Source organism: Hylobates moloch, unplaced genomic scaffold (genome assembly GCF_009828535.3).
Source record: "Hylobates moloch isolate HMO894 unplaced genomic scaffold, HMol_V3 SCAFFOLD_3, whole genome shotgun sequence".
NCBI lineage: Eukaryota > Metazoa > Chordata > Mammalia > Primates > Hylobatidae > Hylobates > Hylobates moloch.
In genome coordinates, this window is record NW_026652278.1 from 9,660,086 (window position 1) to 9,679,782 (window position 19,697).

The following is a 19,697-nucleotide window of genomic DNA, read 5'->3' on the forward strand; positions in this document are numbered from 1 at the left end:
CGCCTCCTTTTCCATCTAAGCCACGCAGACTTCCTCTGCCCTCGCACGACTTGCTATACTTGTCTCATCACAGCACTTGATCACACTCTCTTGAAATTTCCAGATTACTTCCTTGTCTTCATCATCAACCTGTAAAAACCTTGAGTAAAGTAATGTTGTATGACTTACCTTTGTATCCCCAGAAGCTAGTAGCTGCAGGGAGAGGAGCAGGACTTAACCACACATCCCATAATGCTTTAACCTTTTCACGTAGGTAGAGCTTTAAGACACAATTCAGTCCTCCCACAACATCATACTGATTGGCAAGTATCTCTTCTATCACCCTGGATTATCAGCCTTCATTATTTTAATGAAGATTTAATTAATTATTAATTTCCTTATGGCAATGATGGAACATTTCCATTACTAGGGCACAAAGAGATAAGTGTGAAGATCCACACCCTGGAAGTATTTGGAGGGAGCATCTGGATTATGTCCCAGTTCAACTTTAATAGTAATCTTATATGTTGGTACGGCATCTGACAGTGTATAATTTGTGTGTTCTCATTAACAGCTCATATTTATGGAACAGTTACTATGTTCCAGGCACTGTGCTCAGACTACTTGCATTACCCCATTCAATCCCTACTCACTATACAAGGAGGTAGAGTTGTTATCTTATCTTACAGCTGGGACTCAGTAGACACACAGCTGTCACATGGGTTGCAGCTAGTAAGTGGAAGAACTAGAATTTCAGTTTGGTCTTTGATATGGTTTGGCTCTGTATCCCCACCCAAATCTCATCTTGAATTGTAATACCTACGTGTAGGGGAGGGACATGGTGGGAGGTGACTGGATCATGGGGGCAGTTTCCCCTATGCTGTTCTCATGATGGTGAGTTGTCATGAAATCTAATGGTTTTATAAGTGGCAGTTTCTCCTGCACTCCCTCTCTGTCTCCTGCCGCCACGTAAGATGTGCCTTGTTCCCCTTTGCTTTCCATCATGATTGTAAGTTTCTTGATGCCTCCCAGCCATGCAGAACTGTGAGTCAATTAGACATCTTTCCTTTAAAAATTACCTAGTCTCAGGTAGGATCTTTATAGCAATGTGAGAATGGACTAATACAGCCTTCTTAATGTCAAAGCCTGGGGTATTAACCAGTATGCTATAACATCTCTCAATTCATACATTAATATATAATCTCCTTGTAGATAACTTAATTATTTTCAAAAGGCTAGGTAGCTTGCCAAGCTTATTTAGTTAGTAAACAACAAAGCTGGATTCAAGCTAAAATGGCTGACACTCATTTTTCTACTCATACTCTTATTGCATGTTTACTCAATGCCACAACAGTAGTTTCAACATGTGTGTGTTTATACAGAAAAATAATGCCTCACAAGCCAGTAAAATCAAAATTTTAAAATGCTGAAAGAAAGTAAACATCAATCTAGAATTCCCAACAAAAATATCATTCAAAAATGATGAAATGAAGAAGCCATATTCAGACAACAAAAACTGAAAAAGTATACAATCAGCATACTTGGTTTAAAAGAAGTAGCAAAGGCGCTCTTCAAGCAGAAAGAAAATGATCTCAGATGGAAACGTGGAAAAGCAAAATTAATGAAGTGTACCAGAAAGGATAGATGAGTAGGTTTATAAACATTAACTACACACAACAATAGTAGGAATATTTTATAAAATTTAAAATACATATGGAATTGAAAATGAATTCCAAAATAATGCAAAAGCTGGAGGAGTAAATGGACTTGAAGTGTTGTGAAGTTCTAGCATTATCATGGAAGTAGTAGAAATTATCATTTGAATAAGATTGTAGTAATCAAAGATGCATATTGTAATCTTAAGAGAATTATAAAAAGAATATTGTGAGTGTATAACTAATAAGTCAATAAAGAGAAACTAGTAATCAAAATCTGATTATTTTGTGATTTTTTTTCCAATCTTAATATTGGCAGTGATCAATTTTGAATGATCAAAATTATTTGTATGGAACATTGCATCCAACAATTACAGAGCTGATATTGTTTTCAAGTGCACATAGAACATTTGCCGAAGTTGACCATATACTGAGCCATAAATGAAACTTCAAGAGAAACCAAAGGGCTGACATAATTTAAAGTATGCTCTCTGCCCACAACGGAATTAAACTAGGAATCAGTAATAAAAAAGTAACTGGAAAATATCTAGTACCTAGACATTAAACAATACACTTCCAAATAGTTCACAATCAAAGAATAAATCACAATAAGAATTAATATTTTGAACTAAATGACAAAGAATATATGACCTATCGAAATTTATGGCATGAAACTAAAGAGTGCTCGGAGGGACCATTATAACCTGAAATGCTATATTAGAAAAGAAGAAAAACTGACAATCAGTGACCTCAAGAAGCTATATAAAAAGAATTGTAAATCACACTTAAAGAATGCACCAGGAAGGAAATAAGTCATTTTAAAAATTTATAATTTATAATATTTATAATTGATTTAATATTTTTGAATGTGGACGTGATACAGAGCTGAAACAACTGTGTTACAACCTAAAGACAATACATATGAAAATGAAAACATCTTGATGTTTTCTTAGAACTCTGAGACAATATGAAGAATGAAAGCAGATGGATGTCCTCTTAGAACTCTGAGATGACAAGTATGTAAAATGAATGTGGAATAAGTCCTCTTGCCACATCCACGTAGAACTTGGAGATAATGAGTATGAAAACTGAGTTCTTACACAGTCGACCAGCTGAATAAGTGCCAGCAGCATCAAACATCCAGACTCTGTTGTTATGTGAAAAAGAATGAACTCATACTTGATTAAAATAAAAACAAACAAAAAAAGAAAAAAAGTAGAAAACGTCCTACAGGAAGCATCTTACTCAGTGGTGAAATACAGAAACCTTCCCTTGGATCTCACGAATGAGGCTGGGATGTCTGTTATTCACTTCTTTCAGCATTGGACTGAACATCTTAGCCAGTATAATAAGACAAGAAGAAGAAATAGAGGACCTAATGACTGGAAATAAAGAATCAGAACTGTCATTGGGATATAATCATATCCATAAAAACATCCAAAGGAGCCCACAAACTATTGGACCTAATTAATAAATTAGCAAGGTAGCTGGGTACAAAGTCAACATATAAAAAGCACCTATGTGTCTACATACCAGCAACAAATAAGGAGGAAGTAAAATTTAAAGTGATATCATGTAAAATCACTTAAAAAATCAGCTACCCAGGAATAAAGCTAGCAAAAGATAAATAAAAGAAGACCTAAATGAAGAGGATCATATACCATGTTTATAGACTGGAAGATTTAATACTGTAAAGAGGTCAATTCCCCCAAAATTGGTGTATATATTCAATATTAACCCAATTAAAATCCAGAGGCTTTGTTTTAGAAATTGACAAGCTGAATTTAAAATTTATATAGGACTGCAAAGATCTAAGAATAGTGAAGACAACTTTGAAAAGCAAAAACAAAGTGAGAAAACATATGCTATCAGATATAAAGATGTATTATAAAACAATAGAAATTATGATAAGACAGATTTAGGATAGGATAAGAAGTAGGCCAACAGAACAGAATAGAGCATCCAGAAACACACCTACACATATACAGTCACATGATTTATAGCAAATTTCCACTCTGGTGCAATAGGAAATTAACTATATAAATGGTTCTAGGTCAGCTGGAAGCCCATGTATCTTGGGCCGGGTGCGGTGGTTAATGCCTGTAAATCCCAGCACTTTGGGAGGCTGAGGCAGGCAGATCATGAGGTCAGGATATCGAGACCATCCTGGCAAACATGGTGAAACCCCGTCTCTACTAAAAATACAAAAATTTAGCTGGGCGTGGTGGCGCGTGCCTGTAGTCCCAGATACTCAGGAAGCTGAGGCAGGAGAATCGCTTGAACCTAGGAGGCAGAGGTTGCAGTGAGCCGAGATCGCATCACTGCACCCCAGCCTGAGTGACAGAGAGAGACTCTGTCTCAAAAAAACAAACAAACAAACAAACAAAAAACAGAAGAAAACCATGTATCTTGACCCGTCACACTATATGATAATCAACTCCAAATGGATTGCAGATCTTAAATGTGAAAGGTAAAGCAATAAAGTTTTTTAGAAGAAACATCAGTTAATATCTTTATCATCTTGGAGTAGGCAAAAATTTATTGAAAAGAACAAAAATACTGAAAAGCATAAAGAAGAAAATGGCTAAGATTGGATTATATTAAGAATTTTTTTTCATCAAAAGATACCACAGGCTGGGCATGGTGGCACACACTTGTAATCCCAGCACTTTGAGAGGCCAAGGTGGGTAGATCACTTGAGCCCCAGGAGTTTGAGACAAGCCTGGGCAACATGGCAAAACCCCGTCTCTACAAAGAAAAAAGATACTACAAAGAGGATGAAAAGGAAGACAAATTGGAGGAGATGTTTGCAATATATGTATATATTCAACTCATATCTAGAATGTATAAAGAGCTCTATAAATCAATGTGAGAAAGACACAACTTAATTGAAAAAGGGGGAAAACTTGAGTAGGCACTTCTCAAAAGATGATATTCAAATACCCAATGAACATACAAAATATTGAACTTCATTAGTCACCAAGTAACTTAAAATAAATCAACAATGAGATAAAAGGATACATCCATCAAGAATGGCTAAAATAAAAAAGAAAGATAATAACAAGTGTCAATAAGAGCATGGAATAACCAGACTCTTGTTTATTGCTGGTCTGAATACAAATAGATGTAATTAGTTTGTAAAATACTGCGGCTGAACATAGGTACATGAACATATGTATACCCTCTGACCCTATGACCTAGCAATTCCACTCCAAATTATACACCAAACAGAATTTTGTATAAATTCACTAAAAGATACATGCAAGAATGTTCACAGAAGCACTCTTCCTAATAATCCAAACTGGAAACTACTCAAATCCCCATTAGCAATAAAATGGATAAATAAATTGTGGTGTCTGTTCTCAGAGTAGAGTAGTAGAAAGCAGTGAGAATGAATAAAGCATAATTATAAGCAATGATAAGAATTATCAAAGACAAAACTAAGTCTGAAACAAAATGAACAAAGACTTCATAAACCTGTGGCAAGAGGACCCATCTGTGATCATGCTTATTTCAGCAGTGGTTCAAAGGCGATAGAAAGGGGAGTTAGTTTTCTAAACAGGGTAAAAACAAAGACAGCCTCTGATTGGCAAGCATTCTATTATGGTGGAATTTTTGGAAGTAGAAGAGACTTTCTAATTGGTCTTCAGGTACTTTGACCACCCTTGGTACACTTCAAGAGGGGTAGATCCCTACTGCCTGGCAGAGGAAGTTCCACTCCTATCAAATGGCCTAAAAGCCTACCATGCCCTGGCCTCTGCTCCCCTGTCCCTTCCTCTGCTCTCCTGGGGAACCAGCATGCTTTCTGTCCTCCAAGTGCCATGGGCCCTCCTTCCTCCATTTGTGAGATGCTTACACTTCAGTGGGAGAGAACAACAGTATCAAGTAATTCCAGAAAGGAGTATGAAATTACAAACTGAATTAAACTATGAGAGAAAGCATATAAGAAAGAAATTGGCTAGATTGAAGGGTTAAGACTAGCTTTTTTATTTGGTATGGGGTCTGAATAATTTAAAGGCAGACAGAGGAGGAGAGAAGAGGAGGAGTTCAGACAGATGCAGCAGTATGTGCAAAGGCCCTGGGGTAAGAGAGAGTATAAACAGTATCAGGAATTGAAAGGAAGAACATAGAAAATGCAAGGCAAGCAAGGGTCTCGTAGAATGTGATGAGGATTTTTTTAATACTAAGATAGCATAATATTTAATATAAGAATACTTAAGAGCTATTTTAAGCAGGGATGACATGATAATATTTAATTAGAAAAGTAAGCTCTTGGCTGCAGGATAGATGGGGGAGCAATTTAGATGCCAGGGGGCCTGAGAGAGTGAACTGGGGTGGTGGCAGGGGAGGTGGAGAGAGTTGGATACATTCTTGAAAATGTGGGAGTTAAAATTGACAGAGTTTGGTGATGGATTCAATATAGGGGAATGTATTAGTCTGTTTTCATACTGCTATGCAGAAATACCCGAGACTAGGTAACTTATAAAGAAAAAGAGATTTAATGGACTCACAGTTCCACATGGCTGGGGAGGCCTCACAATCATGGTGGAAAGTGAAAGAGGAGCAGTCATGTCTCACATGGCGGCAGGCAAGAGAGCATGTGCAGGGAAACTGCCCTTTACAAAACCATCAGGTCTTGTGATACTTATTCACTATCATGAGAATGAGATGGGAAGAACCTGCCCCCATGATTTAATTACCTCCCACTGGGTCACTCCCAACAACATGTGGGGATTATGGGAGCTGCAATTCAAAAAGAAATTTGGGTGAGGACACAGCCAAACCATATCAGGGAGGAAGGGAAGGTGGGACACTCAGGCTAACACTGGGATTTTGGTCTCCCTGGGTGGATGGCAGTACCTTTCCTGGTGCAGGGCCTCTGGTGGACTGTCACGTCAGAGTGTAGAACGGAAGGCGTGAATCAGTTCGTTTAAAGCAAGTTAAATTGGAGATGTCACAGAGACGTTAAGTGGAGGGGTCAACTAGGCAGGAGCAACGATGTAGCTTTGCAGTTCAGAAGACTAGTTCTGAGCCATAGAAACAACTACGATTCAAACATAAGTAGGAGATTGGTATTCTTATTTTTTTTTTGAGTTCGAGAAATTATGACTTGGCTTTCATTTCCTTTTTTTCCCTGCCCTCTCCTTTTCTTTGGAGAACTTCTTTTTATTTTTCTCTCTACTACCCTCTTATTGTCTTGTGCTTCTCTTGACCGAGGGGTTTCCTACATTTGTCACCTCTATCTCGGCAGGATACAGCTCCCGCCCCTGTTGTCTGTCTTGCTGTATCACCCTCGGGCCTTATCCGCTGAAAAAACAGGCAGGAAAGGAACGGCAGCTACAAATCATTTGGAAATTATTTGTATGTGGGAAACAGGTTGCTATTTTGGGTGTGGATAATTTTCCAGGGCAAAGGAAGGAGCTGTTGCTGAGGTGCTTTTCTTGTTAAGGCAATGCTAATGCATCTCCCTCCACAGCCCTGAGCTCAAACTGGTGACTATCAGAGGAGGAATGTGGTGTGTGATCGATTCTGGCTTCTAACAGGTATTCAGACAGAGCTGGTGGGGAGGAGAGAGGAGAAGAAGAGAAGGTGTGAGATGAGGGTTTGTTTCCAAGCATGTATAAAAGCACCTAAGAATCATTTTCATGACAAGTCAGTCGGATGAACCAGAATGCATAGAACCAGCTGTTCTTTTGAAATAAACCCTACTGGGCAGTATAAATTCAGACAGGAAACTCAAAACCTTATTTGGATAGATCTGAATCCTGAGGGCAAGCAGGCAAGTAGGAAAAGGATTCCAAATACTTCAATGGGCAGAATTTTCTAAAAAAAAAAAAAAAACCAAAAAACTAGTAAATTGCTTCTTAGTTCCAATATTTAAAAAATTAAAAGAGGGGGTGTACTCAGGAAGACTTTCCTATATTGTTCAACAACTAATATTATAAAAAACTGAGACAGAGAGAAAAAAAGGTGTAGGTCGCTTTTCTTGCCAAGGCTATCAGGTTAACCTCCACTCTGGGAAGTCAAATTATGGCTAATTTACCCCCAGAAATTTCTGTGCAGTAGGGTGTGATGATGGGGGTATTTATTTGGGTCCAGCCATCACTGGATTCTTCCTGGGGTGGGGATTGTCTGTGTGGCTGTGACAGCCAAGGAGAAACTCGGTATCACTTAGAGACTCAAGATTTTATTTTTGTGATTGGTAAAATCTCATTTGTTACATTCCCAAATCAGTTTCCTAACCAAAATGTTTAGACCAGTTTGCAACCTTTACTCAGATTATTTTTCCACTGAGCTTCTTGGGTGTGATGTAGGTGTTCAATGCAAAAAGATACATATACGTTTGTATATCTTTATGTCTGTGATCAACGGTTGGTGATTACTAGGGGCTAGGCCTTGTTCTAAGTGATTAAAGGGCATTAAACTGAGGCTCACATTAATTCTTTAAGGTTGATGCTTTTATGATTCCCATATTATGGATGAATATATAGTGGCATAGATGGGTCAGTTAGTTACCTGGCTGAGGTCACAGAGCTGTAAATGCCCTGGAGCCAGGGTGTGACCCAGTGCTGTCTGCCTCTGGCACCTGCTCTCCTCACTTCTAAACCTCTTCATGGAAGAATAAACATTTTAAAGTGTGTAGTCCTAATGATGTTTTATTTTCTCATAGGAGTGACTGGGTGACATCCTATAAGGTCATGGTGAGCAATGACAGCCACACGTGGGTCACTGTTAAGAATGGATCTGGAGACATGGTGAGTCTCATCCTCCATTTAACCATGCCTTTCGTGCCTGGCTGGGTGGGGTTTTGCAAAGAGAGGCAATGTATGATCAACTCTGGAGATTTGTGGATTCTGTGTCAACTCAAACCTACCACAACAGTCTGATGGACAGAGACCCCTTCCCTGCCCTGAAGCCCAGCAGCAAGTGACACACATTTAGAGCTAATGTAAAATTCAGCCTTTATTTACTCCCATCAGGCAACTGCAGGAATGCAGCCTCTTATGTAATTTGCAAGTTAGCCCTGGAAGTTGCATGCATGGGGAATGCTGGGGCCCCTTGCAGCTGTTCTTAAGTTTCCTACTTCATTTCATGACCTTGGCCTTTTAGTTCCGTGATTAGCTCCAGCTTAGTCAGTCCTGATCCTGTCACTGTCTTCCTCAGATTCTCAAGTGCATATTCCTAGCATGGTATCCAATGTCTTTCTCATTCTCACCCCCTACACACAGTCCTGTGTCCTTGTACAAGTGAAACAGCTGCTCTTCTGCCTATGAATCCAATATTTAGGCTTCTGCACTCATTGTTCATTTTCTCTGGATACCCTCTCATCCCTACAGATCTAAATAGCTCTCCTTCAATGCCAGTTCAGACAGCCCCTCTTCCCCAAAACTTTGCCTGGTCCTCTCCGTCTTCTGAAATCCCAAAGCTCTCTAGTTGTCCCTTTGCCATGACACCGATAGATTTTTCCTACAATATATAATTACCAGCCCCGCTCCCTGCATACCAACTAGATGGAGGCTTCCTGAGGGCAGGATCCAGGCCTGATTCATTTCTTTTTTTTTTTTTTTCTTTTCAATGCCCAGCACACATTAGGTTTTCCTCAATAAAGTCTTGTTGAATGAGTGAATTCTGACTTTTTATCCCTTGGTAATTAAGCACTAAAAGATTTTCCTTTTCTCCCATGAGCATAAATAGATATTTGAAGGAAACAGTGAGAAGGAGATCCCTGTTCTCAATGAGCTACCCGTCCCCATGGTGGCCCGCTACATCCGCATAAACCCGCAGTCCTGGTTTGATAACGGGAGCATCTGCATGAGAATGGAGATCCTGGGCTGCCCACTGCCAGGTGAGTTCACCCTCCTGTGCTTCCTGCGGGGTGGGAGCACTGATGGAAAACAGATGCCCAGCCAAGGCAAATAAAAATAAACTAAGCAGAGCAGGCACAGTAGCTCATGCCTGTAATCCCAGCATTTTGGGAGGCTGAGGAGGCAGAATCACTTGAGTCTGGGAGTCTGGAAGTTCAAGACCAGCCTGGGCCTCAAAGGGAGACCCTGTCTCCACAAAAATAAAAATAAATAAATAATAAATAAAATTTTAAAATTACCCAGGCATTGTGGAGTGAGCCTGTAGTCCCAGTTACTTGGGAGGCTGAGGCAGGAGGATCAGTTGAACCCAGAGGTCAAGGCTGCAGTGAGCCCAAACAGCACCACTGCACTCCAGCCTGGGCGATGAGTGAGACCCTCTCTCAAAAAAATAAAAAGATAAAAAGTAATAATAAACCAAGCAATTGTTTTCTTGTGTAAAAAAATACGTGTCTATCGTAGAATATTTAGAAAACATAAGTGAACCAAAAAGAAAATGAGCCAAAATTTCCCATAAGCCCACTGGGAAGCACAGTCAACAACTGGGCTACTGAAGTCCCTTGCCAAGTGTAGTTTTGCCTACTGTGATTTTAAGATGATGCCTATCCCTCAGAAGTGAGAAAAAATAAAATTATGTTGAAATTTGGGAGAACACATTTATTTGTCATTGGCAGATCCCATTACACTGGGTAGTGGCGGTGGGGTAGGAGGTGGTAGAAGTTCATTCTAAACCATTGACATAGTCTTTTTCTGATGAAGTAGCTGCTCTTGGAAGCCTGTGTCTTTGGGTAAGTGCTTACTCAGGTAGTATTCCACTTGCCTTATTTTCACATGATGATATTTGGGGGTAACCTCAGGGTGGCTTGAAGAAAGGGGGTTTGAATTCACATGTGCCACCTGCATCTTTGGTAATGTCTTCTCTGGACAGGTTCTGTCCTGGCCTTTCAGGCATTCAAAGCTTGTGCTTGGATGGAGCCTGCAGGCCGCAGCCTCCTCATCCTGACCACACATCTCCAAAGAAGGCGGCTGGCTTGAGATCACCCCCTACAGGGCTTCATCACCTCATGGGGCCTATAGGAACCTTCACATTCCTGTTCACCCGCAGTCCACCTACACAGTCAGGCCGTGGGGACTTGGGGCACAGTCGTCGCTCATCCCCCAAACTCTCCAGTGAGGCCTTCCCACTACTGCCTAGTGTGAGGTGCGGGGCTGGCTACCTGTGGGACTCCTAGTCCCTCCCAGCACTGCCTGGGGCAGGGTACCAGCTCTGATGCTATTTCTGTAGTAACCCCCTCTTCATGAACTTACATTTCCTGTATTTTTGAAGCATACTGAAGGTCATTTAATTGTTTTTCTCTCAATCCCATAGTATTCATGATCTCGCTAGCCAACCTCAGATTTTTAGAATACAAACCTCATATTGGTGAGAAAGACAGATCTATCTACCTAACTGCTTACCCTCACACTGGTCATATGTTTTGTGTGTTTTATATTTATGTGTACTTATTCAATTGTGCAACTTTTTTTATGTCATCAAAACCTCTCTTTAGAGACCATCTGTCTTTGGGATGCTTCATCTCCTAGCCCGTGGAAAAAATGCCATGTTTTCAATCTGCCTCAGACGGTTGGAAGTTCAGTTGTTTCTAATCACTGGATTCTGTAAACAACCCCACAGAGAACATTCTTATTTCTCTGTCCTTCTTTTGTGTGTGTCCACAATTATTTCCTGAAATTAGATTATGATAAGTAGGATTGCTGGTACAAAGAATGTGCCCAGTTTCAAGGCAGATGCAGAGAGAATGTGGAAGGCCTGCCTGATCGTGGATGTGGGCCTCCTTCTGTGGCGGGCTGGTGCAGGAACTGCCTCAGGACCGGTCCGGGCATCCTGGACCCGCTGGGCTCTCCAGCGCAGGGCAACTGTGGGCACAGGTATCTTCAGGAGGCATTTATGGGCTCTGGCCCTCTTGATGCCAGCCCAGGAGTCTTGCTCTCCCGTTCTGCTCAGCACAGCCTTGGTCTGCTTCCTTGAAAAAGTAGGGCCGCGGCTTTTCTCTGCGTGTAGGAATTCATCTGTTGTTGGCAAGGGCAAAGGGCAGTCTGTGACGGTCTCATGAAATAAATATTTCCCTGTGAAGTTATTCTTGGTGTGTGTGTGTTTGAAGATGGGCCCTGGAGGTCCTTTAAATCCTCACAAAGTCAGGGTTACACTGTGAAATCTGAATTCATGTATGGACTCAGAATGGTTCTATTTTCCACCCCCCAAATATTGAGGACCATTTTTTTTCTAGAAGTTACTTAGCAGTTTGCCCAGAGGGGAGCGGCTGTTCATGCATGCTGCCTGATGGGGTCATGTCCAAGGATGGGGCAGCTCAGGGGCCCAAAACGAGTCTTGCTTATCACCCTGGTGCTAGGGAGATTCCTTTGTAAAAGTTATTGAGGCCAGAGCCAGGGATGACCCAAGATGACCTCGTGGTTTAAACGCAGCCTCTCTGAGTCTGCACTTCCCAGGCCTCTTTCTCATGAAACATTCATTTACCTTTGCTTTTGCGTCTCTTTGTTCTGTCCCTTTCTTCCCTCACCATCTTCCTGTGAACTCTCCGGTGGGGGCGGATGAGGGTGCTGGTGTTTTTAAGACTCTATGCATAATGTTTCCAGAAATTTTTGAGCTGAAAAGTGAATTACCATATACCGTGGTCTATTAATAGAATTTTTAAAGCTCAAAAGTAAAAGAAAATGGAGAGTTGTTGTTGAATGGGTACAGACTGTCAGTTTTGCAAGATGAAAACATTCTGGAGATGGCTGGTGGTTTCACAGCAAGGTGTATGTACTCATCACTACTGCACTATACACTGGAAAAAATGGTCAAGTGGTAACCTTTATGTTATGCATAGTTTTCCGCAGTTAACAATAATTTGGCAGGGCACGGTGGCTCACGCCTGTAGTCCCATCACTTTGCAAGGCTGAGGCAGGCGGATCACTTGAGGTCAGGAGTTCCAGACCAGCCTGACCAACGTGATGAAACCCCATCTCTACTGAAAATACAAAAATTATCCTGGCATGTTGGCGGGTGCCTGTAATCCCGCTACCTGGGAGGCTGAGGCACAAGAATCACCTGAGCCCGGGAGGCGAGGTCATAGTGAGCTGAGATCGCACCACTGCACTCCAGCCTGGGTGACGGAGTGAGACCCTGTCGCAAACACACACACACACACACACACACACACACACACAGTCTTAAATAAGTAAATAAAAATAATTTGATTGCTATTAATAAAAAATGGTAAAAGAAAGTCCTTTTTTCTAAGGTCGAATGGACTTATCCATTTTGCACTGAATATCTATGCTTATCAGAACCTGGGGAGAATTCTGAAGATAAAATTTTAACAATAAAAAAATGCGAGTTAAGAACTGTGCCAGCTGACTGGCCAGATCGTCATGGCCTTGGTGGTTTTCAGAGATTTTGCTGTTGCAAACAACACTGCATTACACACTGCCTTGTTCTTAAAAGGACCAGGTGAGCTTTGCATATGATTACCCCACTAGGCTACAGGGTTGGCACCCAGCATCCTAGGAAATGACCTTCAAGATAGGGGGGTGGCAATGCTTGAGCCCCTGGAAGTGCCCAGTAGCTTCTTTTATGAATGTGTGGGGCTTTGATGTCTTTGGGGGATGTTGTCACTCTTTCCACCTCATCTTCCTGGCCACCACGTCTGAGCGACTGTCCTCCCTCTGCACAGCACTGAGGTGTCCAGGGTTCTTGGGTGTGACTCAGAGAACCTAGTGATGGGCACAGAGATCTGTGAACAGGAGCCACTCCCTCAAGCACAGAGGAGCTGCCGAAAGGCAGTGCCTGGGAGTCAGTCCTCCAAGTCGGCCAAGAGCAGGTGACACGCTGTATCCTTCCTCCTGATACGTAGATCCTCCCAGCCCATGTTCACTAGTTCATAATTATTGAAAAGCTATTTTAATTGTAAGGCCACCACCCATCTTGCTAATCTATGATGTTTCAGCCAGCCACCCCACCCACCATCAAGATGAACAAATTGGAGAAAGGATGGGCTGTTGCTCTGTTGGGTCACCATGGGTGCAAGACTTTGTACATAAATTGATTTGCTTTGCTCCCTTCCATTTTTGCTTGCAAAGTCGGGCCTGTAGTCTGAATACCCTCTTGTGCCAACGGGTTGATCGTTCCTTTGGGCCCCAGGCCTGGGCTCTTAAAAAGATAGGAATTAGGTAGAGGGCATGAAGCAGCCATTGACTTCCTCATTCTAGGCCTCCTTTTGCTGAGGGTGATGTCATCAGCATCTTTTCGATGGGCATAGACAAGCTTATTGGAGTTGCTGAGTACGAGCTGAGCCCTTCTGATTGCCAGGGCCTTAAAAAGGAGATGAGTTCACACCCCTTTCAGGGGAAGCCTGGTGGATAGAAGGGACATGAGCTTTGGCTCAGCTCGGACCTGGATGCAAATTCCACTTTTTTTTTTTTTTTTTGAGACAGAGTCTTGCACTGTCGCCCAGGCTGGAGTGCAGTGGCATGATCTAGGCTCACTGCAACCTCCGCCTCCTGCCTCAGCCTCCTGAGTAGCTGGGACTACAGACGCCCACCACCACACCCGGCTAATTTTTTGTATTTTTAGTAGAGATGGGGTTTCACCGTGTCAGCTAGGATGGTCTTGATCTCCTGACCTCGTGATCCGCCCGCCGCGGCCTCCCAAAGTGCTGGGATTACAGGCATGAACCACTGCACCCGGCCTCAAATTCCACTTTTGCTCCTCGGCAACTGTGGTCTCAGGTAGCCTGTGCAAATGTTCTGTGGTTTACTTTCCTATGGAGTAGAGGGAATACCTTCATTGTAGGGGTGTGGCTGAGTCCTTCAACTTCTGTGGTCATGCTTTCATAAAACATTCAAATAAAATAACACAAATGTTCCTCACAGTCCTATGGGAAATCCCAAATCTCCTCCTTCCCTAGGGTTTCTGGGGGCTCTGGGGTGGCTGCCCACCTGTATTCTACCACCTGTGGGTCCCAGCTCTGCTCCGGGTTACCTTAGGTCTTTCCTGCCAGTGGTTCTGGGTGCTAGAACAGCAGTCTGCACTGATGCCGATTTGCGTGCATGAGTATTGCAGAAGGTCTGGGGATAACAAAGGGGCAGCCTGGGCAATCAGCGTTTTTCTTCCTAAGTTTTCTTGTCATCCCAGCAAGGGGAACCAACCTGTTGCTCACTGCCTTCCTCCTCAGTCTAGCCCGCTGCCCTGCCACACTGGCGTTAGAACTGTGCTCTCCCTGAGGAGATCTTTCCTGTCTGTCTCTGCTTCTCATTTCCCATCTCTGTCTCTGCTGTCGCCTGGCATCCCGTCTCTGGGGCTTGTGGGTTGGGGTGGTGGGCGGAATGTCTGGGTTTTTTTCTGATAGAGACCTTCTTCCATCCTGGCTAGCTGGCACCTTGCCTTTCAAAACCATGAGTTCCGTGAGAAGAACTCTGCTACTCCCCTAGAAGGCAGAAGAGGCTGCTTTTGTTTTGATTGTAAGTTTCCAGCAGCCCCTTCATTCCTGATCGGGGACTCTGTGAAGACTAAATGAGACTGTGTAGAGCACCAGTGCATGGTTAGTGCTCAATACGCTTTATTTTTCCCAGTTTCCCCTTCTTCCTCCTTGCCCTGCCCAAGGATTGGCTATTTTGTTCTGTGGCTGCCTCATTTCTAAGGTCACCAGATCCCATAGGTGGTGAGTGGATGTGAGAAGATACTTCCTCCCCATTAACCCTGTCCTGGTTTTGTTTTCTTTCCTCTCTGTGACTCGCTAATGGTGCTAAATCACTACTTTTCCAACAACAAGAATGCCAAGCCCTCTCCCTGTGCAAAGGACTCTGGGATTTGAGGTTGAGATGGCAGGTCACATGGGGAACCACAGATTTCTCCCCTGGCCTCAAACTCTGGGCCTGGGTTCAGCTGCACAGCAAGAAGCCCACCGCTCACTGTACAGAAGCAGCTCAGTTAGAAAGGATGGCCTCTCACAGTGGGCATTTGTTCAGGGCTTGCCACGACTGACTGCACCAGGTTGAATAGTGTCCCCAGAATTCATGTCCCCCTCAGAACCTCCAATGTGATCTTATTTAGAAACAGGGTCCTTGTAGATATACTCAATCAAGAGGAGGTCCCCCAGAACCTCGTATGTGATCTTATTTAGAAACAGGTCTTTACAAATGGTATTAATCAAGAGGAGGTCATACTGGATGACAGTGGGCCGGTAATCCAATGACTGGTGTCCTTAAGAAGAGAAAACAGAGATACAGAGGCACACAGGGAGAATGCCATGTGACATCGGAGGTGGAGATCAGAGTGATGTGGCTACAAGCCAAGGGTTGCAGGCAGCCAATGGACATCAGAAGAAGCAGGGAAGGATCCTCCCCTAGAGCTTTTAGACAGACTGCGGCCCTGCTGATGCCTTGAAGCTCTATCCTTCAGAACCATGAGAGAGTCCATTTCTGCTGTTCCCAGGCTGGAGTGCAGTGGCACGGTCTTGGCTCACTACAGCCCCTGCCTCCCGGGTTCAAGCAATTCTCCTGCCTCAGCCTTCCTGGGTAGCTGTGATTACAGGCATGTGCCACCACAACTGGCTAATTTTGTAGTTTTTGTAGTACAGACGGGGTTTCTCCATGTTGGTCAGGCTGGTCTTGAACTCCCGACCTCAGATGATCTGCCCACCTCGGCCTCCCAAAGTGCTGGGATTACAGGCATGAGCCACCATGCCTGGCCCCCATTTCTGCTGTTTTAAGCCACCTGGAGTGTGGTGTGGTTTGTTATGGCAGCCCCAGGAAACCGATACTCAGACTCAAAGATGGCACACTCTTGTGACTGTCCTCACTCCTGTTGATGTGACTTTAACTTACTGTCCTCCACCCTACCTTCCATTCTCTGTTCTGCCATGGTAATAGGGTAATAATGATAGCACCGCAGCTTCAAGTGGGCCCCAGTTAGAGACCTCATGTGCCCTAGAAAGTGCATCTTCTTCATAACTGGCCTTTCCCAAATAACTTCATTAGAATGTCCACCCATCCATTCATTCATTTACTCATTCACTCATTCATATATCAAATACGTATGGGGTGCCTGTTCTGAGGCAGACTCTTGGGAATCTGAGATAAGATAGACAAACTTGCTGCCCCCGTCTCTCCTCGCACGATGGGGGAGACTTGCCTGTACCTGTGAGACGCCTTTATTCCTGGTGAATCCTTCTCAGCTGAGGTGGGATTGGCCCTTGTTGGCTGCAGCCTGTCCTCCTAGCAGCAGAAGGCAGCTTCTCTTTGCTTCCTGGTTCTCTTTGCTCCCTCACCCCTAGTTTCAGCAAACAACCTTTTCCATGAGTTCTAATCAGTAGTTCACATCTGTTCCCCTGGTCACCTGCTCTGTCTTCAGTCACTTCTAGTCACCTGCTCCATCCTGGGTCACCCCTGGTCACCTGCTCTGACCTGAATTATCCTGAGTCACCTGTTCTGTAACCACCTTTCCCACCACTCCGGCTTGCACCTTTGCTCTCTCTGTTTTTTTTCTTTTCTTTTCTTTTTTTTTCTTAAGACGGAGTCTTGCTCTGTCCACCCAGGCTAGAGTGCAGTGGTGCGATCTTGGCTCACTGCAAGCTCTGCCTCCTGGGTTCACACCATTCTCCTGTCTCAGCCTCCTGAGTAGCTGGGGCTACAGGTGCTCACCACAACGCCTGGCTAATTTTTTGCATTTTTAGTAGAGACGGGGTTTCACTGTGTTAGCCAGGATGGTCTCGATCTCCTGACCTTGTAATCCTCCTGCCTTGGCCTCCCAAAGTGCTGGGATTACAGGCATGAGCCACTGCACCTGGCCACCCCTGCTCTCTTTAAAATAGCCAACTGGAATCAACTTAGACTGTGTGGTCCAACCCTAGCCAATAGGGGAACAACACAGCAGTAGGGGCTACCTGCTTCAGGAATAAGAACCCCTTCCCCTCCCTTGTTCAGGTGTGCTCTCACTGTTGCTCCATCTGCACATTGCACCCTTCTATAGAAGTAAAATTGCCTTGCTGGGAAAATCTTTGAGTGCTGGTTCTTCTTTTCAGCACCAAGGAACAAGCATTTGTTTCTAACATTACCAAGTTTAAATAAATGTGAGATTTCTCTTCGTGGTCCAGCTGCCCAATGTTGATGATCTTGGGAAACTGTTAAAACAGCCACACTCTTGAAAACTGTCTTTCCTGACAGCTTCCCTGCCAGTCAAGCTGCAAATTGGCCCTGGGCTGTTGGCACAGCGGCATCTGCCAAGGAACCAGAGGGTTTCCTGGACTTCCGCTCCCACAGTGGAGAAGTCGTGCGATGGGGACATAGGAAATGGGGTGGAAGTGAGCGAATAAGCACAGAGGACGTGCTGCCCCCTCTAAGGGGCCCTGTGGGGCAGCAGTTTTGATGTTCTTGCTGAGAGTGATGACCCGGGATCAGGTGAGGCTGTGCCTGGGAGTCTGTGGCTCCTGGGTCTCTCGTGGCCTTGCTCTATAGGAATTACTTTGTCATCAGAGCAGTCAATGGGGTCTGGACAAAGGTGACTGCCTCAGACAGCCAGCACTTTGTGGGAGGGGTTTCGTGCTCAGCTCATACCATCTTTGTTCAGGGGTCTGCTGAGCATGTTGGGGCTTAGGGAGGTCACAAGGCCATGGTGGCAGCTGTTCCTTGGGTGGGAGGCTGGCATTGTGCCAGGTAAAGAAAAATCTCTGTGACCTAGCACCTCTGGTGTCCTCAGTCCTTGGAGAGCACTTTGGGGCCAGGGATCCTTTTTTTTTTTTTTTAATCAAGGTGAAATTCATATAATATACACTAAGCCTTTTAAAGTGTACACTTTGGTGATAGTGTATTCATAATGTTGTGCAAGCCCCAGCTCTCTCTAGTTTCAAAACTTTATCATCATCCCCTAAAACCTCCCTGAACCTGAAACTGAAGAGCAGGTTCACTGCTCTCACCACGTAGCAGAGTCCAATTAACAAGAGTGAGCTCTGGTATAAAGAAAGTGGTTTATTCTGAAGCCAGTTCAGGGGAAGAGGCGTCTTGTCTTTAAATGTGCTGCTTCACTTTTGGAGCAGAAAGTGGGCACTTTTAAAAGGCAGGGGAGGGAACAAGCAAGGGTGAAGGGTTCATGCTAGCTCTGATGCCTTCCCTACTGGTTGATTGGGCTGGTGACTGCTGGCACCTTCGTGGGCAGGCAACCTCCTGGAGGGGGAAAGTTTCATATCGGGCTTGCTTTGGTTTGTAAATCCACCTGTAACTCTCCAGACCTGTTTTGGAGCAGATAGTTAAAAGAACTTGCCCTGTAGGGAGTGGCTGGTGAAGGGGGAGGTAAAAGGCTGTATTTGCATTCCTTTTTCTTTTTCTTCTTTTTTTTTTTTTTTTTTGAGATGGGGTCTTGCTCTGTCACCCAGGCTGGAATGCAGTGGCATGATCTCGGCTCACTGCAACTTCTGCCTCCGGGGTTCAAGTGATTCTCCTGCCTCAGCCTCCTGAGTAGCTACGATTACACGTATGTGCCACCACTCCCAGCTAATTTTTGTATTTTTAGTAGAGACCGGGATTTCACCATGTTGGTCAGGCTGGTCTTGAACTCCTTACCTCAGGTGATCCACCCGCCTCAGCCTCCCAGAGTGCTAGGATTACAGGCGTGAGCCACCACTCTCAGCCTGTATTTGCATTTCTAAAGGGCTAAGTAGGAAGTGGGGAACTGGGGGAATAAGAAAAGAAGAGAGAGAAAAAATAATTAAACCATCTCTTAGAAAAATGGGGGCTACAAACCCAGAGCAATCACTCCCCAGTCCCCTCCACCATCCCTGGGTAACCTGGAATCTGCTGTCCCTGTGGGTCTGCCGGTCTGGATGGAGCATTCACAGGCATCCTGAGCCCGGGCTTCTGGGTTGCAGGTGAGCCGCCTTCCCAAAAAAGGAACGTCTTTTCCCCAGCCAAGCACCTACTCATTTCAATCAAGGTCCCAACCAGAAGGCAGCAAACAGCAAGCAGAGCAGCCCAAAATCTTGGTCCCTTTGAAGTCCCAGTAATGAGACTTGATCTGGGATTCTTACTGTTCTTTTAAGAATAGTCCCATGTACAAATCACTTGAGGTCAGGAGTTCGAGACCAGCCTGGCCAACATGGCGAAACTCCGTCTCTACTAAAAATACAGAAATTAGCTGGGCGTGGTG

The 19,697-nt window shown here is 44.0% G+C and overlaps 1 protein-coding gene across 1 annotated transcript in view; it reads left to right on the top strand.

The window, feature by feature from the left end:
• The window catches only part of CPXM2 (carboxypeptidase X, M14 family member 2), a 153,398-nt gene that overhangs the window by 92,023 nt on the left and 41,678 nt on the right, over positions 1-19,697 (top strand). The window contains exons 5-6 of the mRNA XM_032175790.2: positions 8,305-8,389; positions 9,330-9,480. Of these exons, the coding sequence (XP_032031681.1) occupies positions 8,305-8,389; positions 9,330-9,480 (236 nt within the window). The remainder of the gene's footprint in view (positions 1-8,304; positions 8,390-9,329; positions 9,481-19,697) is intronic.